The sequence below is a fragment of the Artemia sp. Qi Xiang Cuo genome, chromosome 1 (genome assembly GCF_049724085.1).
Source record: "Artemia sp. Qi Xiang Cuo chromosome 1, ASM4972408v1, whole genome shotgun sequence".
Classification (NCBI taxonomy): Eukaryota; Metazoa; Arthropoda; class Branchiopoda; order Anostraca; family Artemiidae; genus Artemia; species Artemia sp. Qi Xiang Cuo.
In genome coordinates this window covers 52,085,138-52,113,060 of record NC_142794.1, presented here as the reverse complement: position 1 = coordinate 52,113,060, position 27,923 = coordinate 52,085,138, and the positions used below count along the sequence as shown (strand labels likewise).

The 27,923-nt window shown below is 34.5% G+C and overlaps 1 protein-coding gene across 3 annotated transcripts in view; it reads left to right on the top strand.

Moving 5' to 3' along the window:
* Positions 1-27,923, top strand: part of ckn (CRK like proto-oncogene, adaptor protein) — a 176,256-nt gene that overhangs the window by 67,082 nt on the left and 81,251 nt on the right. For all 3 annotated transcript variants that reach the window (XM_089108256.1, XM_089108272.1, XM_089108264.1), the window contains exons 3-5: positions 5,132-5,217; positions 17,213-17,311; positions 23,650-23,813. In XM_089108256.1, the coding sequence (XP_088964382.1) occupies positions 5,132-5,217; positions 17,213-17,311; positions 23,650-23,813 (349 nt within the window). The remainder of the gene's footprint in view (positions 1-5,131; positions 5,218-17,212; positions 17,312-23,649; positions 23,814-27,923) is intronic.

The following is a 27,923-nucleotide window of genomic DNA, read 5'->3' as shown; positions in this document are numbered from 1 at the left end:
TTTTACCATCTGTATTAATTACGATCGTTTTTCATATTTATGAGTATTTAAAAATCCACCCGTCCCCTCGAAAATTCCCAGTTCTACCGAAAATTGTCCCCCCCTCCCCAACAATTTCCCCCTGTAAAACTTTCCCCACATGTAAAACGCAAGGGATAACTAATATTCAGAAAATGTGAATAATGACAACGAAGGAATTATCACATATTTGCCTTCAGGAGTCTTTAATTTCAGTCAGAGCAAAAATTTTTGAGATGACCTTAGAGGAATGGCTTTTCTTAAATAAAACCATTAGGGAGTAGGGAGTATGCTCACCTACATCTTTAAGTTTTTTGGCGATCGGATGAACATAAATTCGATTTCATATATACAGAGCAAAAGATTGTTTGTCTTACAGGTGTTGAGACACCCTCCTTATCAATTAGTGTTTTGAAGGTTCCTTTCAACCCCACTTTCTAAACCGTGGCATTCAGAAAAACACTGAGAATAAATAAAAAAGAAAAACCTGTGAAATATTGTTTAAAATAAAAAAATCGTCGCAAAAAGATTAATCTCAATAATAATTCTAAAAGAAAACAAAATGTGCCAAAGGCAGTTGATGAAAAGACCAAACCACCCGAAAGCGCCGTGGCAATAAAGAACAAGTAATTCTCAGATTATTTTAATGATTTCCTTGATGTAATGTATCTGTTCTATTTTAGTTTTTTGTTGGGAATTCAGAGGGTTTTTTTTTGTTTGGGATGAGTGGATGTATTTAACCAGTGGCCCTGGAATATCAAGAGAAAACTCTATTTTCTACCATTCTATGGCGGAAAATGACAATTTTGGCCTAAAAGCCATCATTCTGGGATAGCCAATCGATTCAGTATTATTGAAAAACTGTGCACGTGGCTTTCCAGTTTCAGAGGCATTAATGCTGCGGAGTGGCGCATTCGTTCCTGAAGATGGACTTAGTCATTACAAAATAGTGGTTAATATGCACGTTTGTTTTAAACCTTCATGTAACTAAGTTGATTCATTTGAGCCTTGATAAAATTATTTGTGATGTTGTACAGGATCTGTCCCAATAGTTTTGGTAATAATATTTCTCCTTCCCAGCGCGCTTTCGCATTACGACTCCCGGCGGGATTTTGCTGCCATCACTGCCAGAGTTGCCAAAGTGGTACAATTGTACCGTTTTTTCGCACAAAGGTTCTTGTACAATTCAGCAGATTTGGATATTTTTGATGCAATGCAAATTTCCTAGTTCATTTTGATTTTATTCGCTTCTTTGTGAGTCGGATATCTGTTCAAGTTTTAGTTAATAAAAAATTGTCTTCTTGTTTCGGCAAATTTTTAACCTGCTGTTCAGATTGTACAAATTGATCTCTTGTGGTACAACTTTAGTCGGAAACCTGGTAAAATTTCCTTCAAAGCGTTGGGAACGTTGTTCAGTGCTCATTCACGTGTGGGTTGTGGTCGAAGCAGAAGCTCTCTTTACCATGAAGTTCGTTTTTGAACTACCTAGAAAAATTGAGGAAAAAGTAGCAAACGCGTTTGCGCAAAAATGTAGAGCAACCGTACACAATTAAATTCTGTTTCAAACTGGGCAAGAGTGGTACAGATACGCTTAAGATGCTTCACTAAGCCTACAGGGATAACTCAATGTCCAAAAACCAAACTTTCGAGTGGCAGAGAAGGTTCCGGGTGACTTTGGGTTTATTCGTATATTGAAGCTATTTGATGCAGATTCAGGATCGGAGGCTTAGGCCTGTAGACTGGACTTGGATTCTGCTAGCTCGGCGTAAGGTAAGGTGTCGGTTCTCCTTTTTTGCAACCTGTCGTTTTTGGTGGCATCTGTGATCCAAGGCTTCTCTGTTATAGGTTTGTGACCCAAGATTTATATATATATATATATATATATATATATATATATATATATATATATATATATATATATATATATATATATATATATATATATATATATATATATATATATATATATATATATATATATATATATATATATATATATATATATATATATATATATATATATATATATATATATATATATATATATATATATATATATATATATATATATATATATATACATATATATATATATATATATATATATATATATATATATATCGCGGTGTGCTGTCCTCAACATCTTGACTAGAGCATCTATTATGTCAGGGGTTATGATTGACGCACTGACTCAAGCACATGACCAACTATCAAGACTATCTTCTAGTGACTGTAGGAAAGCGGTGCGTGTTTCAGGTTCTTTCAGCTCATCGGTGCGAATTTGTTGGATCTTATTTTCCGAAATCAGAGGGGTTTTGAATCGGAGATTTTTCAATTTACTAATCACAAGGGCATGATCTGGATCGCAGTCTCCCCCAGGCAGGGTGGTGGGATTGGTGACAGATGACTTCCACTGTTCTGAAATGAGGATATAGTCAATCCCCATCGTCGGTAAATTCTAATCCTTCTTTTATATATGTGCATTAAAAAAAAAAAAAAAAAAAAGCAGAACCTCATTTATTCTCTAAGCCAGGAAATTATTAAAACAGGATAATAATTAATTAGTTATTTATAGGTTTATTTCTATAACTTGCACATTTTCAACTATAAAATTAGCATCTTCCTTGTATTCTTCACATGACTATCAATTACATATTACTCATTAATCAGCCTGGCATTGATGACATAGCATATAATGAATAAAAATTGAATTTTCCTTGCTTTTTTGGCCTATATAATCATGTTCTTACATAGTGGATGGTTCTTACAACATGATTATCTATTTTTATGGTTGCATTATTGCTAGGAAAAGATTGACCCAGGAGCAGGGGAGAAGGAGGTACTCACGGGTCAGTTAGCCCCGAAACTGAAATTTGATTGAGTACATTGGTCTTTACCTCTTCTTATTATTTATTAACCCTACCCACTTTTCAATTTGAAAAATCATCTTTTGAAAGCTAAGAGCAGTTTTAAAGCTCAACTGAACAGAAATTGTCCTTTATTTGAAGGGGCAGTCAACTTTCCATTCGTTTTTTAACGCATGCATTATTTTTCCTAGTATGGATTTTCCAAGCGGGGGAGGGTGATTTCCCGGTATGATTTGAAAAACGATCACAAAATGAAAAAAAACGAGCTCCTCGATCCCTCGCTCTTTACGTTAAAGTTTGAATTTTTGTCACAATTTTAAAGGAAAACTGCTCAAACACCAGGACCGTTTATGAATGAAAAGTATTTTTAATGAACTTTAACGACTTTAGCGCAAAGAGTGAGGAGTTGAGAAGGGGGCAGCCACCTTCATATGCAAAATAAAATCTATTCGTTTTAAGTTTAATGTTGCTCACTACTTTCAGTTGAAAAAATTTTGTTTGTTTGTTTTTTATTTGATTCCTGAGAAGGATTGTCACGAGTGCATGTTAAGCAACAAAATTTACCGTGCAAAAGCAAAGTTGTAATTTAGGCAATTGTATGGCGCCAAAAATTGGCCTGAAAATGGCCAAAGTACTATTGATTAAGAATTCTAATTTTCGGAGGGTCTAACTGAGGGGGCATATGGAAACAATTATCCTCTTAGATTTCTCTCTCATTCTATATTCTGAAAAACACATTTTTTGTTCTTTTTTATTGAAAAAAACACAATGTTTAAATTTAAAATGACTATAAAGTATTGTGTTTGTGAAGAGGCTCCTGCCCTCCCACTCTTTATGGCAAAGTTTCACTAGGGTTGCACTGGAGCATTTTAGAATGCAGCAAAATATGCCCAGTAGTTAATTGCCAGTTTTCATTTGCTGATTTGCTGATTTCCAGATTTATATTTTTGAGCTTAATTTAACTGAGTTGGTCCATTTGAGGATTTATTAATTTCTGCATACTAGCACATATTGTACTAACGTACAATATTCCAATTAACAGGGGAGCTTTGGATCTTTCAGTAGACTCAAGCCTCAAAAGTGCGTGATTAATTCCCTTGTTTTTATCTATCAGTGAGAGATCCTTCAGATGCTTACGGGGCGAGGGAAATTACCCCATAATCTTCATTCTGTGAAACATATTTGGAGTAAGTTGAAAATTTTGGGGTGGCAGCTCATGTTTTTTTAAGAATTTCCATGCCTGCACAGAAAGAGAAAGGGTAGGGGGGGGGGGGGCATCACCGAAGAAAAAGATTTGTTGGAAGGACTACTCTGAAAAAGCGAAAAATTTATAGTCATAAATTAGTTTTGAATATCTCTAATGAAATAAACAAAATATGATAGTTTAGAAACAAATTTGGGATATATATTTGCACATTAGGGGGGTGAGGATGGGGGGTAAAACGTAGCATGTATTAAATATGTAACCTAACCAAGCCTAGGTACCTTTTTGCCCCTAAACCCCAAAAAACAAAAAATCCAATCCTCTATTGAAAGAAACCCGTTTGACTAGTTTCTTAAGCATCTTCGGTATACAATATATCGCGTGGGTTCCAGCTAATTGACAAGTATCATTCGTACGAAAGTTACAGAAATACACGTAAACAAATTTCTATTGTGTTTTGTGCCCCCCCCCCCCCACACACACACAGAAAAACTCTGGAGACGGCCCTGAGTGAGTAATAAGAAACCGACTTTGCTTAACTAACGAGATCTTCAGCCAAGACCGCGACGAGACTGAAAAACATTAGACCGAAATATACCAATGATTTGATCGTGATTCGTAAAAAGAGAAGTTGAACCTATGTGCACGTGAATTGCTGGTTGATGCTAATAATATGGTAAATGTTGGACCAGTTCAACACAGGATATTATTTTTCTATGACTGAATTCTATTTGATGTTTCTTGATCTCTGACCAATGAGTTTTTTGTATTTCTATTTTATAATATGAATTATTGTTGCGATTTTGACAGAATGATTTATATATAGTGAACATTTTAGACTGGAAACTTCGGATTTTTTGTTTTTTATAATTGTCAATTTTACAAATTAAAATATAATGCATTGTATTTCTGTGAAGTGACCAAGTTAAGTATTGATATTTAAAACATTGGACAATACATTCCCTTCTAAACTTTTCTTTTTATTCTTTCTTATTTTTCCCCACGTCGAAACTGACTTTTCCTTCTTCCTTTTTTTTTTCAGAAATGGACAGTTCTCAAGTTCGTGCTTTGGCATCGCCTTCAAGAACTGGTACTGGCCAAATTTTCACTTTCCCACCTACGCATCAGGTTTGTTATCTTTATTTCCAAAGACAGAATCTCTAACGACTTTCCTACTTTTCAATCTTTCAAATGCTATACGTGTCGTGTTGAAAGCACCAGTCAAGTCAGTCTTGATCTCCATCTTGTAAACATCCAAAAGATGCATTTCCGTCTGAAAGTCGCGGATTCACTTTTCCTGGTTATTCAGAATGATTGAGACTTGGAGATTATGAGCTATCGCTTTCATTGAAAAGGTTTTCATCGAATTTTAGCAAAAAGGGATTAAACTCCTGACAGGTTTGAACTATTCAACCAGAAGCTTTAAGCTTGTTAAACGAGCTGGTGGAGGAAGTACTTTTTTTAAACCATCCGTCCTGTTTTATTCAGTTGTTTGATTTTGGAACATACTTGATGTATGTCGTTTGGACAACGAAAAGACCTGTATCAACCTTTGGTAGGCTTCACCAGAAAAGTATACCCGGATCAACGCTTTGGTTCTGTTTTTTTTGCTATCGATTAAACGCCGTACTTATCCAGTTCCTCGAAACTTTATGATCTGTCATAAGAGTAATTTTTACAGTAATTTTCAAGAAAAAAGATGACAGGTTCCTTAAAGATGGGCTTAGATTTTGCTGTTTCGACTTAAAACTAACTTTATTCTTTGTTTTCTCGTGCCTAATCAATACTGTTGTTTATAAAAATGCATTAAATATAAGCTAATGCTTTGTCAATTTTCCCAATACTTTTTTTCCAATGCTCTGTCAATTTGTTTGATTCTACGAAATGTAGTTCCTGGAACGAATTTTTCTGAGCCTCAAACGAAAACCAGCAGTCTGTAATCTGTACTTTAGACAAGTATTTAACCCCTTTCCTCTGTATTTGAACCTAGTAAACACGTATTTCTTAGCCTCATGATTCGGACCAGAAACCAGTTAGAAGCACAATAACTAGCAAAAGTTTCAAACCGATCATCGCCATTGGTGACCATGGCTTAACAGCCATTGCTACCTCCCCCCACAAAAAACAACAATAACAATAAAACTCATACACACAAAATGCCAAGGATGATGATATAAAACTTTATGACAAATGAAAAGATTTCAAAGATTTCACTTCTAAGCGTTTTCTGACAAAAGATGCAAGATCTTAGCACATTGAGGAGTGAAAAACGGCCCTTATATTACCAGCGTTGATGATTTCAAGTTTTGGGGTAAAATTCAGCTTTGACTATGGTTACTAAAATCATCTTCGGTGATGATAGGTTTATAGCTTTTTCGGCTTGGTGTACCTACTTATCACGTGTACAAACGTAGTACTATATGGGAACTAAGACGAAAATCATTATGTTTCGTTTAATTGTCATCATTTTTAACTCATCTTTGATCTAAGATCTTACAGCTCACTGATGTTAGCAAAAAGTGTGAAGAGCGCCACTGTTCTGCCATATAGAACAATGATGAGATAACTTTGATGATATACTCATCAATGTTCTCAAAGCGCCATGTGCATCAATAAGATCTTCTATTCTTGAGGCATTGTGAAAAATACTTGGCATCCCGTTCCAGTTGCCATTTTGACTGAGCAGTCGTTATTGAAGCGTTGGGGGGTAAATAATGGGTAAAATTCAAGCATTAGAATTGAAAAGGGACATCCTCCTTCATATGTGAATGATTTATATTTGTTTTAATTTTTAACATCGCTCTTTACTTTCATTAAAAAAAACCTTAAAAAATTCATTTATGGTGGTTTTAATACCATAAACAATTTTATCCTAAATATGAGAAGGGCAGCCTTAAATTTGAGCAGATATGCCGCTCTCCCAAACCGCAATCATCAGAGTTTTAACTTTTTTTGAACAATGCTTCTAGAAAAAGAGCTAGTATGTTTTGTGACGAATGGTATGCGACGGACCAGTTTGGCCCTTACCAGTACTGGGGGAAAAGATAAAAATAAAAATAAATGAATAACATGAAATACACGCATCCGTGATGATCCTTCTCGGACAAAATACGTATACGAAATTTTGTAATTTTGTAAAAGGGGCTTGAAACCTCTGTAGGCTAATATGATTCTCTAGTATGCTATGTTTGATGGTTTAATTTTCATCAAGATTACTTCTCTTTTTGGGGTCTTTTCCCCTCTTTGAAAATTAGGCAGATTACCCGAGGTTTTTAAATCCCAGTGAGTAACTTTACACTTAATTGAATTGTATGTAATAAGAATTACCATAAAAAGCCGATTCTTTTGAAGTATATATTGCTATGAAAACTACTTTTAGAGTAGCTGTTACTAGTCACTAGTCGCTCCTTAATTACTGGTCTTTACCACGAGTTCTTTGATCCTAGCTGCTCCCCCTAGTGGTGCCGCCGAACTTCCCTTTTTATAAACCATGTCCCTCTTTTTCAATAGTAAGCTGTGTTTTAGGCAGAAAACTAGTCAGGGGACCTAGATGTTATTTTTACTGAGTAATCATAAATGTGCTTATCAATATTCTTGTTCCGTAGTCGAATTATGTGCTTTATATAATAAAAATATATTTTTGAAAGTGAGCATTTCACAGATCCAATAGAAATTTGGCAACTTTCCAACTATAGCAGAGGCGAAACCCCTTGTCACGAAGGGGTTGTCAGCACTATTTATAATTAAAAGAAAAGTGAGCTAAATTTTAATTTGTCTTTGAGTAGAAATGTTGTCGTTTGCTAAAAAGAAACGAATAAATATAGTTCATTGTTAACGGTCTTTGAGACGGCTTTTAGCACCTTGTCACATCTTAGAACAGTCACGTCATCGGACAGTTAACATAGGCTGTAAGTCTTCTCTGGATTTCCTCCCACAGTGTATAGCTTGTGTAGATTAATCCATGGGGGACAATGATATGTAGTTCTCGGCTGACCTTCTAGCCAAAATGCATAGTTTGCTTTCTGTTAACTTGACAAATCTTTTTGCTGTAAATGAGTAACAAATCGGATTCCATAACTCTTCCTTCACAGTCCGTAACACGAACCTTCACTTCGTCTAAAATTTCTGAAACAATCTGTTGCCTAAGATGGACTGTGCCCCCCCCCCCAAAAAAATGGAAGGGATTGTCAGAGACAAGATCAAACTTTGCATCAAAAGTGCACATACAACTCCCCGACAAAAGGAACGGCCCTTTTTTATTTATTAATGAAAAAAAACTTTCCGAAAAATAAGTTTTTCAAAGAAAACTTAAGGTCATTTTAAACTTAAGCTCAACAGATACAAATACCTTTTAAAATTCAAACTCAAAACGACCAGAAATTACTATTAAAGAATAAAAGAAACCCAAAATGAACAGAAAGTAAATAAACAATCATAGCAAAAACATACAACAAGTAATAATATAAATGTATATATAGATCTTAAAGCGAGTAATGCTTAAATTGAATATAAAAATTGAGATTAAAACGAGCAATATATATTTTGCTATTGAAGTATAAATGAAACTTAAAACGAACAGAAATTAAATAAATAATCAATACAAACAAACATACGAAATGTGTTAATGCAAATTAATAAATTTACATTAATATCTATTGTCTTAAAACGAGTGAGTGATGTAATAACAAATCTTAAAACAAGTGAAATTTAAATTGAATATGCAAATCAAGCTTGAAACGAACAAAAATCACTACAAACAAGAGTTTGGGTTTGACCTCCTTCTCTCACTGTAAAAGTCTAAAACCTACTGCGTCATTGGCGTTTTGCTGAAAACCAATTTTATGACAAATATTTTCTTTTATACTTAATATTGAAAATAAATATTAAAATTATAGTAACATTTTGAACTGATGAGCTTTCAGGAATTAATATCATTATGCATCAAATATGCATTTTAATTTATTAGCTCTTTTTAAAGTTGTTAAAGACGAAAATAGTTTCACTACAAACAAGTGTTTGGACTTTCCTAACTGTAAATAAAAACAAAAAGCCTACTGCATCATTGGCGCTTAACTGAAAACGAATTATATTACAAACATTTTCTTTTCCAGTTCTTACGGCATTGAAAACAAAAATACAATTACAGTGAGATAAATTCTTGAACTGATGGATCTTTCAACAATTAATATCATTATACATCAAATATTCAGTTTGATGTTGTTTATACTTTCCAAGACTGTTAAAGACCCATATAGTTTTCAGTAAAGCGCCAGTGACGAAGTAGGTTTTAGACTTTTACAGTGAGAGAAGGAGGTCATACTCAAACTATTGTTTTTAGTGATTTTTGTTCGTTTCAAGCTTGATTTGCATATTCAATTTAAGTTTCACTCGTTTTAAGATTTATTTATTAATTTACAGTAATGACTATCGTATGTTTGTTTGCATTGATTGTTTATTTAGTTTCTGTTCGTTTTAAGTTTCATTTATACTTCAATAGGAAAATATATTTTTTCGCTTTAAGCTTGATTTTCATATTCAGTCTAAGCATTACTCGCTTTATAATCTATTTATTCATTTATATTATTACTTGTTGTATTTTTTTGCTCTGATCGTTTATTTAATTTCCGTTCGTTTTGTGTTTCAGTTATTCTTTATGAGTAATGTCAGGTCGTTTTGATTTTTAATTTTAAAAGGTATTTGTATCTGTTGAGCTTAAGTTCTAAATGGCCTTTACTTTTCTTTGAAAAACTTATTTTTCGGAAAGTTTTTTAAATTAATTTTTGTCATTTTTGATTGCAAAAGATTTCAAGTTTTTAAAAGTTCCTTATTTCAAAATCAAACTTAAAAAAAAATCAAATATTCATTAAAGTGAAAAAATGGGTTTGTGTCAACCTTGGAGTTTTTATTATCTGATGTTTGCACTATTTTTGACAAAATTGCTGTCAAAATTTTTATCGGATGGGTTTGGGGAAAAAGGGCATGTGGGGACTAATTAAGCTTCGGTCTCTTTTGACTCTTTAGAGTGAACTAGAACTTTCTATTTTCAATCAAATCAACCCTCTCTGAAGTTTATACGAGTATCCCTTCTATAAGAACCATATATATCCCCAGAGTATAAATTAATACTCCTATGCCTGTGCGCTGGGGGGTTGTGTCCATCCTGGAGGTTTAATATCTGATGGTTGAACTATTTTTCACAAAATAGTCACCTCAAATTATTATCGGATGGGTTTATCCATCTGTCTGAAACGAAATAAGGTTTATCGTGAATGCTTTTCATTGACTACTTTTTCAGTATTTTGTGAATAAATTGTCATAGGTCAATGCTCTACATTTGTATTGATTCATTGATATTAAATAACTTATTTTTTTTTCAAATGATTAATTAGTTATGAAACGAATTATATTACACTTATTATGTTTGTATAACATGTGTTGACCCCGGAGTTTTTGTTATCTGACCCTTGATTTTTTTAACAAAATGGCTACCTCAAAATTTTTATCTGATGGATTTGGGGGTGAAAGGGCGCAAGGGAGGGGCTAGTTGCCCTACGACCACTTTTGACTCTTAAAAACTGAACTAGAACTTTCAATTTCCAATCAAATGAGCCCTCTCTGAAGTTTATACGAGAATTCTCTTCAAAACAGCTATATATACCCCCGGGTATAACTTATGATTAATCAGTATATATAATTATTATAACTAATGAGTAAATGAGTAACAAAATTGTAGTTCATTTTCCCAGAGTGAAAAAAGATTAGAGGGCAACTAACCCCTCCCGCCCTCCACGGCTTTGGGTGTATCGGATGGATAAACCCATCCGATAAAAATTTGAGGTGACTATTTTGTTAAAAATAGTTCAACCATCAGATATTAAAATTCCGGGGTCGATACAAACACCCAAGGCGCAGGGAACGGCGTTTTAAGTTATACTCTATATATGGTTCTTATAGAAGGGATGTTCGTATAAACTTCAGAGAGGGTTGATTTGATTGAAAATAGAAAGTTCTAGTTCACTTTAAAGAGTCAAAAGAGACCGAAGCTTAATTAGTCCCCACATGCCCTTTTTCCTCAAACCTATCCGATAAAAATTTTGACAGCAATTTTGTCAAAAATAGTGCAAACATCAGATAATAAAAACTCCAAGGTTGACACAAACCCATTTTTTCACTTTGATGAATATTTTATTTTTTTTTTTTTTAAGTTTGATTTTGAAATAAGGAACTTTTAAAAACTTGAAATTTTATGCAATCAAAAACGACAAAAATTAATTTAAAAAAACTATCCAAAAAATAAGTTTTTCAAAGAAAAGTAAAGCCCATTTAAAAATTAAGCTCAACATATACAAATACCTGTTAAAATTCAAACTCAAAAAGACCTGAAATTACCATTAAAGAATAAATGAAACCCAAAACGAACATAAATTAAATAAACAATCATAGCAAAAAAATACAACAAGTAATAATATAAATGAATAAATAGATCTTAAAGCGAGTAATGCTTAGACTGAATATGAAAATCAAGCTTAAAGCGAAAAAATATATTTTCCTATTGAAGTATAAATGAAACTTAAAACAAACAGAAACTAAATAAACAATCAATGCAAACAAACATACGATAGTCATTAATGTAAATTGGAACTTGGAATGTTACGACGTTAAAAAATGACCATCGTATCGACATTTTGACTGACGATTTCAGATGATTTGAACTGGACTTCTTAGGAGTTTCAGAAACTCATATCCCAGAGGTAGAAAGCATGAAATTAGGTGATTTTGAATTTGTTTTCTCAGGTAGGAAGGATGGTGTACATAGACAGGGAATAGGGCTCATGATGAATAAGGAAGTTACTAAGTCTTGCTTAGGCTGGGAAGGTATTAATAATAGAATACTAATTGCTCATTTTATGACTAAAAAGTTCAGGGTATCAGATATAGTGGTATACGACCCTGTAGAACCGACTGACGGAGATACTAGTGACTCAGAAGAATTTTACTTACAGTTACAGGAGCAAATAGACAGGGTCCCAGGTAGAAATATGATGTTATTACTGGGAGATTTTAACGCCCAGGTTGGTGGAAATAGGGATAGATGGTATCCCAGCCTAGGTAAATTTGGTGTAGGAAAAGAGAACAGTAATGGATACAGACTTTTGCAATTTTGTAGGTATAACAATCTAGTTATAACCAATACGGTGTTTGGTCATAAAGTGGCTCATAAGTTAACATGGTATTCATGTGATGGTAAGACAGCAAACCTTATTGATTATGTTATAGGAAATCGAAGACTGGCAGGATCAATACAATATACTAAGGTATGTAGAGGTGCTGTTATTGATGTTAAAAGTAAAGATCACTATCTAATAGTGTCTAGGTTTAATTTAAAGCTGAAATTTCGGAAGGGTAACCACCTCCCGGGAAGTTATGATGTTGGTAGACTCCAGGATGAGAATTTGAGATAAACTTTCCAGGAACAGTTGAATACTAAACTTAAGTGTTTAAAATTTGATAATGTGGAATATGGCTGGAAAGATTTTAGAAAAACAATTTCGGAAGTTGCTGAAGGCGTGTTGGAGAAGAAAACTAGAACTGCAGCTAAGAATATTAGTGAAAAAGCTTTATGTTTAATAGAAAGGAGAAAGGACTTGTACAAGAATTATCTGAGTGATAGATCGTATGAAAACAAAAGAAATGTAAAGAAAGCAGAGAAAGCATTAAAATATGAACAAAGGAGATGTGAAGTGGAGGCCATGGATAAAATTGTCGAGGATCTGGAAGATGCAGCTAGACGGCATAATAGTGAAGTATTGTACTGGCACGTTAACAAATTGAGAGGGAGTAGTCAATCCGGACTTGGCCCAGTTAAAGATAGGATTGGGGTCAGAATTAGCGATAAGGAAAAAACTAAAGAGAGATGGGCCACATTTTGAGAACTTGCTTAACCGAGATAGAGTTGCAGGAAAAGATATTGAGGAAAATGAAAAAGTTTTTAATACCTTTGATGTGAAGGAAGATTTGCTTTGTGAGGAAGAATTAGCCACAGTACTAAAAGGATTAAAGAATAATAAGGCTCCAGGTGCTGATAGGGTGGTAAATGAGTTTCTTAAATATGGTGGCTCTGAGGTTAGAAATAAGTTACTGAAGATTATGAATATGATTTTCGAAAAAGCGGAAGTACCTAACGATTTTAGTAGAACCTTAATTAAGCCACTTTATAAGAAAGGTGATAACAGTGAGTGGGGTAATTATCGAGACATTAGTCTGGTCTCTGTGGGTAGTAAATTACATAGTAATATGATACATTTTAGACTGTGAGATACCGTAGAAAAAGTTTTAAGAGAAGAGCAGGTTTTAGAAAAGGTAGAGGATGTGTCGACCAAATTTTCACTCTTAGGCTAATAATTGAGAAGTGCCTGAGTGTTCAAACACCTTTGGTCCTCAGTTTTATAGATTATGAGTAAGCGTTCGATTCTGTTGATAGAAGAGCTTTAGTAAAGGTTTTATCCTTGTATGGTATACCAGACAAATACATTAAATTGATTAGTGCTAAGTACGAGAATAACACTGCTGCGGTTAAGGTAGGAAATGAGGTTAGCAGCTGGTTTTGCATTAAATCAGGAGTTAAGCAGGGTTGTGTTCTATCCCCCTTTGTATGGATTATTTTTGATGGACTTTGGCTTAAGGAGCACAAGAAAGGCAATGGGAGACCACTGAATCAAAAGGGGAGGAAAAACTCTCCTGGATTTGGATTATGCTGATGATTTAAGCATCTTAGATGAAAGTGTGAGCAAAATGAATGAAGTTTTAGAGGTTTTGCGAGTTCAGGGTGCTAGAATTGGTTTGAAAATTAATGTTAGGAAGACTAAGTCACTAAGTCTAGGAATAAGTGAAGATGAAAAGGTGACGTTGGGTAATGAAAAGATTGATCAGGTGGGCAGCTTCACTTACCTTGGGAGTATTATTAGTAAAGATGGTGCGAGCGGTGAAGATTTTGAAAATAGTCTAGCAAAGGCTCAGGGTATTATTTCACAGTTAAAAAAAGTCCTGATGAATAGGAAGACAAGTCTGCAAACCAAGATTAGAATATTAGAAGCTACAGTGATGACAGTGGTCAAATATGACTCTGAAGCATGGACGCTCCGAAAAGCGGATGAAGATTTGCTAGATGTTTTCCAGAGAAATTGCTTAAGGATTGTTCTGGGTACCCGACTGACTGACCGTATTTCAAACAATAGGCTATACGAAAAATGTGGTTTAATACCGCTCTCTAGGGCAATAATGAGAGAAAGGGTGAGATGGCAAGAGCACGTTCTGCGGATGAAGGATGCCCGATTGTCGAAGATTGTCCTTTTTGGCCAACCACCTAGGGCTAAACGGAAAGCCGGTCGTCCCCGTCTGGGGTGGGAGGACGTCATAAAGAAAGATTTAAAGGAAATGAGAACTTCGTGGGCGGGTGTAAAAAGGGAGGCTTTGAATAGATTGGGGTGGAGGAGGAGCGTGCGTAGCTGTGTTGGCCTCAGGCGGCTTGATGCTGCGGTGAGTTGTTGTAGTAGTAGTAGTAGTAGTAGTAGTAATGATTAATTAGCTACAAAACGAATTATATTACAAATATTATGTTTGTAAAACATGTGTCGACCCCGGAGTTTTCGTTATCTGACCTTTGAACTTTTTTTTTAACACAATGGCCACCTCAAAATTTGTATCTGATGTATTTTGTGGAAAAGGGGCGTGGAGGCGTTAGTTGCCCTTTGATCACTTTTGACTCTTGAAAGCTGGACTAGAACTTCCAATTTCCAATCAAATGAGCCCTTTTTGAAGTTTATACGAGAATACCTTCCTGTTCCCGGGCCCTAGAAGGCTTTGTTAACAGCAGAATTTTTTTATTAGGCCCTTCAACTATGTTAAACGAAATTGTATTTATAAATCTTACATATAAAGCACCTCTGGGGGGAAAATAATAAAAAAAATATTGAAGCTATATAAGATTTATTCATTCATTTATGTTTGCACCGGTTATCTTTATGTTTGTAAGATAGTGAATTTTAATTTGTGTTGGTCCTGTGTTCAATGTGGCTCTTTACTTTTCATAGAAAATTTATTTTTATGCCAGGTTTTTTTTAAATTAATAATAATAAAACATTGAAGCCTTATGGCCTTTGCTATAGACATCTTAATTACATGCCTCTGATAAATCAAATGATATTTTTTCAGGCAACAATGAAGGAATCGAAAAAATAGCTTCAAAAGACAGTAGTTAGGCTATTTCATTTGTTGATGCAGAAAGAACAGGATCGTTTTGATTAGACCATTTTTTGGATTTTTTTTGTGCCACAATAATTTAGCATTTATCGCAAAGTATGTATTTAACCTTATTTTATGTATGGCTGTAATTTTAAGTATTTTATCATTTTCAGTTCGAGAGAATTTCTTGGAGTAATTGGATAGAATATTCTTTATCTAGCTTTTATTAGTGTATTTTGATGTGTATCTTAACGTCCCTTCGAAATTTCTTGAAACTTTTTTCTTTCGTCCCATACAAAATTTTACCTGATTAAAGTCTTTGGGGTGGGGGCAGCGTAGTTGGCATAAAGAAGAAAACTTTAGCTTAGACAGTAGGATAGGGGGGGGGGAGGGCGAGGTCTTTGAACTATTTAAAAAAAAATCAATCCAGAGGTTCTTTTCGGATGGGTTTGAGGAAAAAAGTGTGTGGAGGGGGAGATAGGTGCCCTCCTATCTCTTTTGACTCTTAAAAACTGAACTAGAACTTTCAATTTCCAATCAAAAGATCCCCCTTTGAAGTTAATGCAAGCATGCCTTTCATGAGGCCCATAAATTCTCATAGGGCATAACTTATAAAGCCTACCCCTAAGTGCGGGGGGGTTGTTTCGATACCAAATTTTTTGTTACATTATGTCTGAACAATTATAAACCCAATAGCTATCTTCAAAGTTCTATTGGATGCATTTGGGAAAAAAGGGTTTGGGGGGGGGGCTGGTTACCCTCCAATATCTTTTGACGCTTAAAAAGTGAACTAGAACTCTCAATTTCCAATCAAATGAGCCCTATCTGAAGTTTGTACGAGCATTCCTTCCATAAGAATCATATGTGCCCCAGGCATAACTTATAACCCTTGCCCTGAAGACTGTGGGGGGAGTGTCCTTCTCAAACAGATAATTTCCAGAACTTTCAACTAAGTTGAACAAAATGGCTATATAAAAATTTTTATTGGATGTGTTGGGGGAAATGGTGGGCGTGGAAGGGGTGTTAGTTGCCTTAGAATCACTTAGACTATTAAAAAGGGAACTAGTCATTTAAATTTCTAATGAAGTGAGCCCTTTCTGAAGTTTCTGCGAAAACGTTGTCTATACAAAACCTTATATGCCCTCAGGACATAACTTAAAACCCTTGCCCTGAGGGCTGTGGGGGATTTGTCATCCTCAAAGACCTAATTTCCAGAACTTAGAACTACGTTTAATAAAAGACTGTCTCAAAATTTTGATTGGATGTGTTTGGGGAAAAGGTGGGCGTGAGAGGGGGGTTGGTTGTCCTCAAATCACTTTCGACTATTAAAAAGGGTACTATCCCTTTGAATTTCAAACCGAATGAGCCCTTTTTCAAGTTTCTACGACAAAGATTTCAATAAAAACCTTATATGCCCCCAGGGCATAACTTAAATACAATGTCCTGAGGGTTATGGGGAGTGTTCTCCTTAAAGATAAATTTTCCATCGGGAAATCAACTACGCTGAACTATCTACGCTGAAAATGGCTATCTCAAAATTTTGATTGAATGTGTTGGGGGAAATGAGGGGCGGGGGGGGCGGCGCGAGTTGCCCTCCAATCACTTTCGATTATTAAAAACGGCACTAGAACTCTCGATTTCCAATCTAATGAGCCCCATTTGAAGTTTCTACGAAGACCCCTTCCATATGAAATGCCTCTGAAAAAAAAAATAATAATAATAAATAATAAAACATTGGAGCCGTATGGCCTCTACTATAGGCAACGCTACAGCGTTGCCTCTGATTATCTTATTTTCTCGCATTAATGCATGTTGGCATTTTTCTGTGCGTTTCCCTACCAAAGCGTATTGTTGTCTTTTAAAATTTGTATTATGTTTATAGGGTCTTGCAAGTTTGGCAAAACATGATATTGGAGCACCAACAACGCCACCCTATGGACATCAGTCATCCATTGAAGATCAAGGAATAGATATGGCTCAGGTACTATACGAACTAGCAATAATTATAAGTTCTGTTCATAAAAAAGGAACTGCGCTTATTTGCATCTTTAGCACCTGGATCAAACCTATTTAAGCTGTATTTTAGGAAGGGGTGAACTGGTGCTCCAAAAATTATTAGGGCTTGGTGACTAATTGCTCAATGATAAGACTATGAGAAATATAAATGATGTATATAAGCGGTTTCTTTTACGTCTTAAGTTTTAGATTCAACAGATGCGGATTTTCAGGAGATATATCTTGAGGCTTGCATTTTATTGATGGAGGGGGGGGGAATATAACCCAAAGTTATATTCAAAAATTATCAGAGCACTTATAAAATTCAACGCATGTAAACTAGAAGATACAGTAAAATCAGTGGTATCATGGCACGACTTGGGAAATTCAATCTGTTCGATACCATAAAGGATCACCCTATCTCGTCCATTTATAAACTTTTTTAGTTTGTATGGCCAAACTATTCAGAACTGATAGGGCGATCTTGCCATAACTTGTATAGCTTTGATAAGATATCTTTATAAACTACAGAAAAATAAAAGCCAACACCTACTTTCTCGGAAATCTTAGAAAAACCGTTTAACTTCTCCCGTTTTGTACCGGAAATACAGACATTAAGATTTAATGAAATTTAAGTCATTAGATAACGTGAATTTAGTTTTTGTGATTGAACGGAACAAAATTTTCTTTTTAGAGTTCAGGAAAGGGCAGCCCCTAAAAATATTCTAGCATACCTGCTTAGAAAACATAAAGAATCTGCTCAATAAAAGTGTTAATAAATAATCTGATAGCTTTGGAAGTTTCCTGTATGGTCAATCGCCTTGATTAAAATCTTTTCCCTCACAGGTTGCATATTATTTATGCTGTTTGTACATTGAACAGATAATGCTTTGCTTAGAAATTAGTAAGAGATTATAAGTTTTCTTTGTTTTAAACTAGCCTCTCGTTAGCTTTTCGAACTGTGGACACATTTAAGACCCCGTATCAATTTTTACCGAAGTTACTTCGGGAGCTTTCTGTGGTGCTGGGGAAATTTACTAATGGGCCTTTGTCTTTGAGACTGTCAGCCGAAGCTGAGACTCGCAAAATGATATTTATGGTATCGAGCGTCCTTAATATAAAATTGACAAAAAAAAAAAGTTTCTGGTATGATTCAACCACTAAAAGTTAATGTTCTTAGCTGTGAATGCATTTTGAACCTTCTAACTAAACTGAAGGTTCCTCTGAAATATCACTAATAACCGTTCACCTGAGCTGGCTTCTATCTGAAAACACAGCCGCTTGTTTTTGTACTGCCGACCCATAAAATTGTTTTGGTAGCATCCCTTTTGAGGGTTTTGCTTTTATCATTATATATTGATCTGTGTTCTGTGGATCGGCAACGGTAAGAATAGGAAATTATATGAGCATGAAAAAAAGAAGGAAAATGAGGTTCATAGTCGAAAGAAAATTTCTTAAAGACCATATAACGTCGGACTCATTTAGAACATGTATTTATCAATTCAGAGCCCAGGAAAGACAATTCTGGAGTCCATCCGACCTCTACAGAAAGGGGGGAGGGTCTCTAAATTCATCTCACATCCATAGCATCCATACGAAGCGCCTGTTGGATCTCAATAAAATTTGTTTTGGATTAGCAGCTAGGATTTTTGTTGCGCCTTCAGAGTTTGAGTCTAATCCGAAAAATATAGTCGCTAGGTTTGCTCCTCCTCGTGCGACCACTGGTCACAACACTTCTTACAAAAGAGAACACGCAATAATTTTTGTCTTTTTATGCTTCGGTCGTCTGACAAGGTCTTTGGCTAGTTTACCGATATTAGAATTGAAAACTAACGCTTTAGAGTTGTTGGAATCTAAAATCTATTGAATCTTTTATCAGCCACGTGTATCGAGATCGGTTTTGGAGGGGGGTAAAACTTATCAAAGCAGAAAAGGGTGAATTATGATAATCAATTGAAAATATAGGATCAACCGTTTAAAAACTAAGTTTAACGGGTCCATCCTAATAGCTCCTCTCCTGTGCAATGGCCATTGTTCCATATTATTTTCTTGTAAGTCCTGACATGATCCAATTTAATTCCATTTGGTATAAGACACTCTTTTCTAATTCTTTTTAGCCTTTCTCTTGGTGTAGTCCCTTTAGTTTCAATATAATTTTTTTATTCAATTACTCTGTGACCAGTCATTTCCTGCATTGTCTAGTGGGAATATTATTAGGAAAAGGAAAGACAAAAATAAAAGTTGAGCGTGAGTATTTTTGTTCTACTTCCGGAACTCTGCCCTCATCTGCTTCTTTAGCTTGGAAAAATTCCTTTGTTAAAAAAGAATTTATGTCACCTTAAATCCGTGATGTCATGGGACGGTAGTTCCTTTTTGAGCAAGGAAGAGAGATATTGATTCTACTTCGGAAAAGTAGACATTGTCACTTGGGATTATCAAAACAAACAGTTCATCTTTTGTTTGATTTATCCAGCTTGAATAATCGTACTCCAGAGTAGAAGAATGTGTTGCAAATGAAAATCCTACCTAAGCTTTTTTTATTTTTTTTATTTGTACTGCTGTTTGATTCACTAGCTCAAAAATCATAGTTTGTCTTACAATGTTGACTTTGTAGAGAGTTGAATGTCCCATGTTTTTCTTTTCGGTTTTTAATCGACTCAGAATAAAGAACGGTTGATCATATGAACATGAACAGGCATGATTTAATCGCAAACGAGTGCCCTATCTACGAAAAAAACCCAATCGGAGGGCATCCAACCCTCGGTTGCACCTCTAAAGCTCCATTTGACCCTGGATCAAGATTTCAAAGTACTGAAGCCATTTTAATGAGAAAAGCCGAAAGGTGCAAAAACACACCTCCGTGCTCTTGATTATAATTGTCAGGTTTTTCTATTTATAGTTGTTTTTTGACAAACAAAACACATTGCTCAAAATACAAAGCGTTTTCACTAAAGCGCAAATAACGCTATGGCACTCCGATATTTTAGGGGAGTGGTTGCCCTCTTCTTTTTTTTTTCGTAAATTTTTATTCTTTTCAAATTTGAATTGATTGTTCTTTTTTTTCTTTTTGGGTTTCATTGAGTTTGTTTGAAGTTTTAAACTCTTACTTTTTTTGAAAAACTTCTTGTTTTGGTAAATCTTTTGAGATTGATTTTTAATACCAAACTAATTCTAATAGATTAATGCTAAACTAAAATAATAATAATAATACCAAACTAAAATCAGTTATATCCCGTCTAAATCTATTCATTTCAAATTTAAAATAATTTTTATATTCTAATCAAACATTCAGAACCCTTGATTGGCAGCATTTGAAGAATGCATACTAAGTAATACAATGAACAGTCAAGTCGAACGTACAACGAACCGAAGTCATCAAAAGTAAAAGTGGCATTGCTACCTCCTTCAGACACATTAAAGCTAAATACTCGTTTGGGTTTAGTGAAAACGTAGTAGAAAAAAGAACATCGGAATACTAATTATTTCTTTTGGAAAACAAATTCCCAATTAAAAAGCAGTGTGACAATTTATGTGTGGTGGAAGCGGCACTCCTGTTTATCCCCACTATTTTGTTATTCTTTTTTTCTTTTTTCGTTGATTTAGGTTTATTGTGGAAATGAAGTAAAAGCTCTTCAACTTTTCGAAAAAAGTGGCCCCTGTAATGGCCAAGCACCAACTCACTTAATAAATAATGGTAAAAAAACTTTGTTCCATAGCCAGACAAAATTACTTAATTCACAACCTATTTCACGGAGATGAAACACTCGGGAGAGTTGCCAAACAGTTCGTGGTAACGAACCCTTAAGTAAGGAGCGACCCGGCTGAAAAGTAACCGAAACTCTAAAAGACGGAATTTTGATACCAGTAGATACATCAAAAGAATCAGATTTTTATGTGGATTTGAAATATATAAGTGAGAAACTGAGAAAAATTTGACTGATTTTTGAAAAAAGGGGAACACCCCTTAAAAGCTGTAGAACCTTAATAAAAATTACCCCGTCAGATTTAGCGTATCAGAGAACCCTACTGTAGATGTTTCAAGCTCCTATCTGCAAAAATGTGGAATTTTTTATTTTTTTTACCATAAGAAAGATTACGGATGCGTGTTTATTTTTTTTTTTTTTTTTCAGGGATGATCGTATCAACCCAGTGGTCCTAGAATATCGTGAGAGGGCTCATTCGAACGGATATTAAAATTTGTAGTGCCAGCATTATTTAAAAAAAGATAGAAATAAAAAAACAAGTTTTTCAACTGAAAGTAAGGAGCAACATCAAAACTTAAAACGAACAGAAATTATTACGTATATGATTGGGTTCGCCCTTTAGTCAATACCTCGGTCTTTAAGCAAAAGATTTTTTAGTACTTTCATAAGAGCTATTTATTCCAATTAACGGCCTTTGTGATTAAGGGGTGACTTTTAAAGCATTGGAACAAAATTCGGACTTTAGGGTAAAGAGCGAGGTAAGGACTAGGCGGCGAACCCCCTAATATACGTATTAAAAATATATGAGTATAGAAGTTCGTTACCTATGTTAATTCGTAAGATACGCATATGTATTACTAATAAAAACGTTCGTAAATAAAATTAAACAACTTTCGAGAAAGCCATTTAACCAAATAAAGTAAAATTAATATGCAAATTTTGTTTTAATTATTCATGTACGGTGAGCCAAAATCAAAACCAGCGTTAATTCAAAAACGTCCAGAAATTGAATAAAAAACTTTAAAAAAAAAGTTTTTTTTAACTGAAAGTAAGGAGCGCCATTTAAACTTAAAACGAACAGAAATTATTTCGTATATGAAAGGGGCTGTCCCCTCCTCAACGCCTTCCTCTTCACGCTAAAGTTTGACTCTTTCTCATAACTTCATTTTTTAAAAGCATAAAAAACTTTAGCGTAAAGAGCGAGGATTTTAAAGAGAGAATTTTACTTTATTTGGTTAAGTGGCTTTCTCAAAAGTTGTATAAAGAATATACGCTATTGCGTTTATTATTTTTATTGAGTTTCAGCGTATCTCTCCGAAAAAGTAGAGGGGGCGGAGGGGGGAAGTAAAGGTATTTTTGCAAGATCGATCCAAGGGATTCATAAGAAAATTAGGTGAACATTGGGCTAAAAAACTGACTTTCGATTTTTTGACCATCCCTTTCGTGAAGTATCCTCTGATACACACTCAACAGTACCTAAATCATCCATCGGTTTTAATATTAGTAAAGCCCTTTTGCGCAAATTCTGTGATATAATTCGATCAGATATTGGAATAATTGTATCGAGCCGATTAAAAAGCATAACTATTTTGTAAAAAAGGAAAAGAAAAAAAATAAAATGAACCTCTGGTTTCGTGACGATCGATGTACGCAATAAAAACTCAGTAACATATTTCATAAGAAGTTTGAATTCTTGCTCAGCGAATATTTGTCAGGTTTTCTAGTCAGTTAATATTTGAATTTTGAGTGTGCTATTACAAATCCAAATGTAAATAATCCCCTATATATATATATATATATATACATATATATATATATATATATATATATATATATATATATATATATATATATATATATATATATATATATATATATATATATATATATATATATATATATATATATATACACATTTTATATATATATTTTATATATATATATATATATATATATATATCTTATATCTATATATATATATATTTATATATATATATATATATATATATATATATATATATATATATATATATATATATATATATATATATATATATATATATATAAAATAAGACTTATTTGAATGAACCATGTTCATTTTGGGAAGATTGTTGCAATTGGAAAAATAATAAGCCAAAAAACAGGCAAATTATATAAAAAAATATAGTCGAGATTTTATTTGGTAGAGAAGGTCCGAAAGTCGGCCCTTACGATCGTGTTTGCTTATCTGATACCTTTTGTCTGTTTTGTTCAAAAGTAAAAATCAATGATGCAAGTTAATGTGTGTAAATTTTTCAAGTATTATGCATTACCTAAATAAACGCCAACTTCGTTTTTTTTTATGCTGATAGTAATACAATTCACGGACTTAATACATTAGTATGATATTTCTCAACTTGCTCCTAATATTATGCGTAATAATCTAGCAAGTTCTGTTGCTCTTGTATCTACTTTATGCGTCCATATCTTTGTCCAACGTCTAGTTGATTGATTGTAATCCCCCCCCCCTCATGGTGTGCACTTAACTTATTGGCTAATTTTTCTGGATAAATTCTTGGAACTATCATTCTCATTTTCCTTCGCCTTTTATGACTAGATATTATATAACTTTTTTCATCAGAGCCCAGGCAGGGAGAGTCCATCCAGTACTACGACAACTTCAAGCGCCAATCGATGTATAGCCCCTTCTGGTCCAAATTGTCGTTCTAGCTCAACCAGTCTAGACAGCGGCAGAGCCTCTTATGGCAACCCTGGAAATCAAGGCAACCAGCCGTCAAACAATAGGTGAGCCATAAATATTTACTACGCATAATTACGCTTTAAAGTGAGTTTATCAGTCTTAAAGAACCTGTGTCTGGTTATTATGATTGTTAATTTTGTCGGGGTTAAAAGCCCAGGCTAATCACAGTGTTTAATTTTTTGCTTGCATTTAGGAGCATCGTGATAATTTCCTTCTCAAGGTTAAATTATATCATTTGATATTTGGTTGCTATTTTCGGATATTAATTGTAAAAACACTCTTTTTCAAAGAAAAGTAAAGAACCCTATTTAGCTTGCGTCGAGTGGAAATAAAGTCTATCGAAGAAAGCTACTATCAAAGAATAAGTGATACGTAAAACGAACAGAAATTAGAATGCTACTAGCCTACTACTAACAACTCACCGCAGCACCAAGCCGCCTGAGGCCAACACAGATACGCACGCTCCTCTTCCATCCCAATCTATTCAAAGCCTCCCTTTTTATACTCTCCAAGGAGGTTCCCATTTCCTTTAAATCATTCTTTATGACGTCCTCCCACCCCAGACGAGGACGACCTGCTTTCCGTTTAACCTTAGACGGTTGGTCGAAAAGAACAATCTTCGGCAATCTGTCATCCTTCATCCGCACAACGTGCCCTAGCCATCTCAACCTTTCTTTCATTATAGCCCTAGAGAGCGGTATTGAACCCCATTTTTCGCACAGCCTATTGTTTGAAATGCGGTCAGTCAGCCGGGTATCTAGAACAATCCTTAAGCAATTTCTCTGGAAAACATCTAGCAAATCTTCATCCGCTTTTCGAGGCGCCCATGCTTCAGAGCCATTATTTGACTACTATCATTACTGTAGCTTCTAATATTCTAATCTTGGTTTGCATACTTATCTTCCTATTCTTCCAAACTTTTTTTAATTGTGAAAAAACACCCTGAGACTTGGCCGTTCTAATTTTAATACCTTCACAGATCTCATTGTCATTACCAATAATACGATCTAAGTAAGTGATAAAGCCCACCTGGTAAATGTTTTTGTTGTCCGGTATTACCTTTTAACCTTCACTTACTCATAGCTTTGACGACGTGTTCTCACTGGCATTAACTCCCAACCCTGATTCTGCCCCCTGTACTTACACTGCCTTTCGAAGTTCATTCCTTTTGTCCACACTTTCCTCTAGGATGCTTAACTCATCAGCATATTCTAAGTCCAGGATACTTCCCCCCCCATTTGATTCCATGGTCACCCATTGCCTTTCCTGTGCTCCTAATACAAAATCCATCAAAATAATCCATATAAAGGGAGATAAAACACAACCCTGCTTAACTCCTGATTTAATACAAAACCAGCTGCTAACCTCATTTCCTGCCTTAACCGCAGCAGCGTTATTCTCGTACATAGCACTAATCACTTATATGTATTAGTCTGGTATACCATACTAGGATAAAACCTTTGCTAAAGCTCTTCTATCAACAGAATCGAACGCTTGCTTATAATCTATAAAACTAAGGACCAAAGGTGTTTGACAACTCAGGCACTTCTCAATTATTAACCTAAGAGTGAAAATTTGGTCGACGCATCCTCTACCTTTTCTAAAACTGCACTGTTCTTCTCTTAAAACTGTCTACGGCATCTCTCAGTCTAAAAAGTATCATATTACTAAGTAATTTGCTACCTACATAGACCAGACTAATGCCTCGATAAATACCACACTCACTTTTATCACCTTTCTTATAAAGTGGCTTAATTAACGTTTTCCTAAAATCAGTTGGCACTTCCCCTTTTTCGAAAATTATATTCATAATCTTCAGTAATTTATTTCTAACCTCAGAGCCACCATATTTAAGAAACGCATTTACTAACCTATCAGCCCCTGGAGCCTAATTATTTTTTAATCCTTTTAGTACTGTCGTTAATTCTTGCTCGCAACGGAAATCTTCCTTCACATCCAAGGTATCACAAACTTTTTCATTTTCCTCTATATCTTTATCTGCAACTCGATCTCGGTTTAGCAAATTCTCAAGATGTTCTGCCCATCTCTCTTTAATTTTTTCCTTATCGCTAGTTGTGGTCCCATTTCTATCTTTAACTGGGCCAAGTCTGGATTGACTACTCCCACTCAGTTTATTAACATGCTAGTGCAATATTTTAACATTACGTCGCCAAGTTGCATCTGACAGATCCTTGGCATTTTCTTCCATGACTTTTTCTTCATGTCTCCTTAGTTCCTATTTGAATATTTTCTCTGTTCTCTTTACATTCTTTTTTTTTCATATGATCTATCAATCGGGTCATTATTGTACAAGTCCTTTCTCCTTTCTATTAAACATAAAGCTTTTTCACTAATATTCTTAGCTGCAGTCCTAGCTTTCTTACCTACGACACTTTCAGCAACTTCACAAATTATTTTTCTAAAATTATTCCAACCATCTTCCACATTATCAAATTTTAAACTCTTAAGTTTAGTATTCAACTGTTCCTGGAAAGTTTCTCTCAGAGTCTCATCCTGGAGTCTACCAACGTCATAACTTCCCGGGAGGTAGTTACCCTCCCGAAATTTGAGCTTTAAATTAACCCTTGACACTACCAGATGGTGATCTTTGCTTTTAACATCAATAACAGCACTACTATATACCCTAGTATCCTGTATTGATCCTGCCAGTCTTTGGTTTGCTATAACATAATCAATAAGGTTTGCTGTCTTACCATCACCTGAATACCATGTTAACTTATGACCCATTTTATGACCAAACACCGTGTTGGTTAAAACTAGATTGTTATACCTACAAAATTGCAAAAGTCTGTATCCATTACTGTGTTCTTTTCCTACACCAAATTTACCTAGGGTAGGATACCATCTATTCCTATTTCTACCAACTTGGGCTTTAAAATCTCCCAGTAAAAACCTCATATTTCTGCCTGGTACCCTGTCTATTTGCTCCTGTAACTGTAAGTAAAATTTATCTGAGTCACTAGTATCTCCGTCAGTCCGTTCTACAGGGGCATATACTACTATACTGATACCCTGAACTGTTTAGCCATAAAATGAGCAATTAGTATTCTATTATTATTAATACCTTCTCAGCCTAAACAAGACTTAGCAGCTTCCTTATTCATCATAAACCCTACTCCCTGTCTATGTACCCCATCCTTCCTGCCTGAGTAAACAAATTATATATCACCTAATTTCAGGCTTCCTACCCCTGGGATATGAGTTTCTGAAACTCGTAATAAGTCTATTTCGAATCGTCTGAATTTGTCAGTCAAACTGTTGATACGATGGTCATTTTTTAACGTCGTAACCCAAGTAATTCCAAGTTCCAAGTCGTAATTCCAAGTTCCAATTTTCGTGTTCTTTAAATCATTGGAATTATTTTGGCCTCAGGAAAAGCAGTGATCTCGGATACCAGTGCAGGACGGGGATCACATATCTTCTCAAGTCTACAAATTTGAATAAGTATTGGAATAAAACATAAAGACAACAGCTACTGATTTAGGTGAATGAATAAATTCTAAAACGGGTAGAAATTAAATTGAATATTCGAGTCAAACTTAAAGCGAACAAAAATTAATCGGGCAAACCGGAGTATGTATACTACCCCTACCTTCAACTGTTTAACCTTCAACTGTTAAAGCTCAAAAGCCTATTGCGTTATTTACGTTTTATTGAAACCTATATGTATTTTGAACTATGGGCTTTAATTTCAAAAAAAAAAAAAAACGGACGAAAAATAATAAGAACCATACGAATCAAGATGACTGGAAAAATCTATTGAAAATAAACTAAATATTTAATTTATAATGATGTTAATTTCTGGAAATCTCAGCAATTCAAGGTTTTATTTAACTGTTATTTTTTTCATTTTTCAATGTTGCAAATATAAAAAATGTTTGGAGGATGTTTTTTTTTTATTTTTACTTGTTTTAGGATTTATTTATTCATTTCTATCAATAGCCTTTATGTTTGATAGATTATTGATCGTAATCTATGTTCGTTCTGGGTTTAATTTATTTTTTTTACAGTAATTTCTGGTCGTCTCGAGTTTAAATCATTATATGCTGGTCTAAAGTTTAAAATAATTTAGTAGCCTCTCTCCCCCCTGATAAAAATTCTTTCTGTATGCCCTATCCTTCTCAAAAAAATCC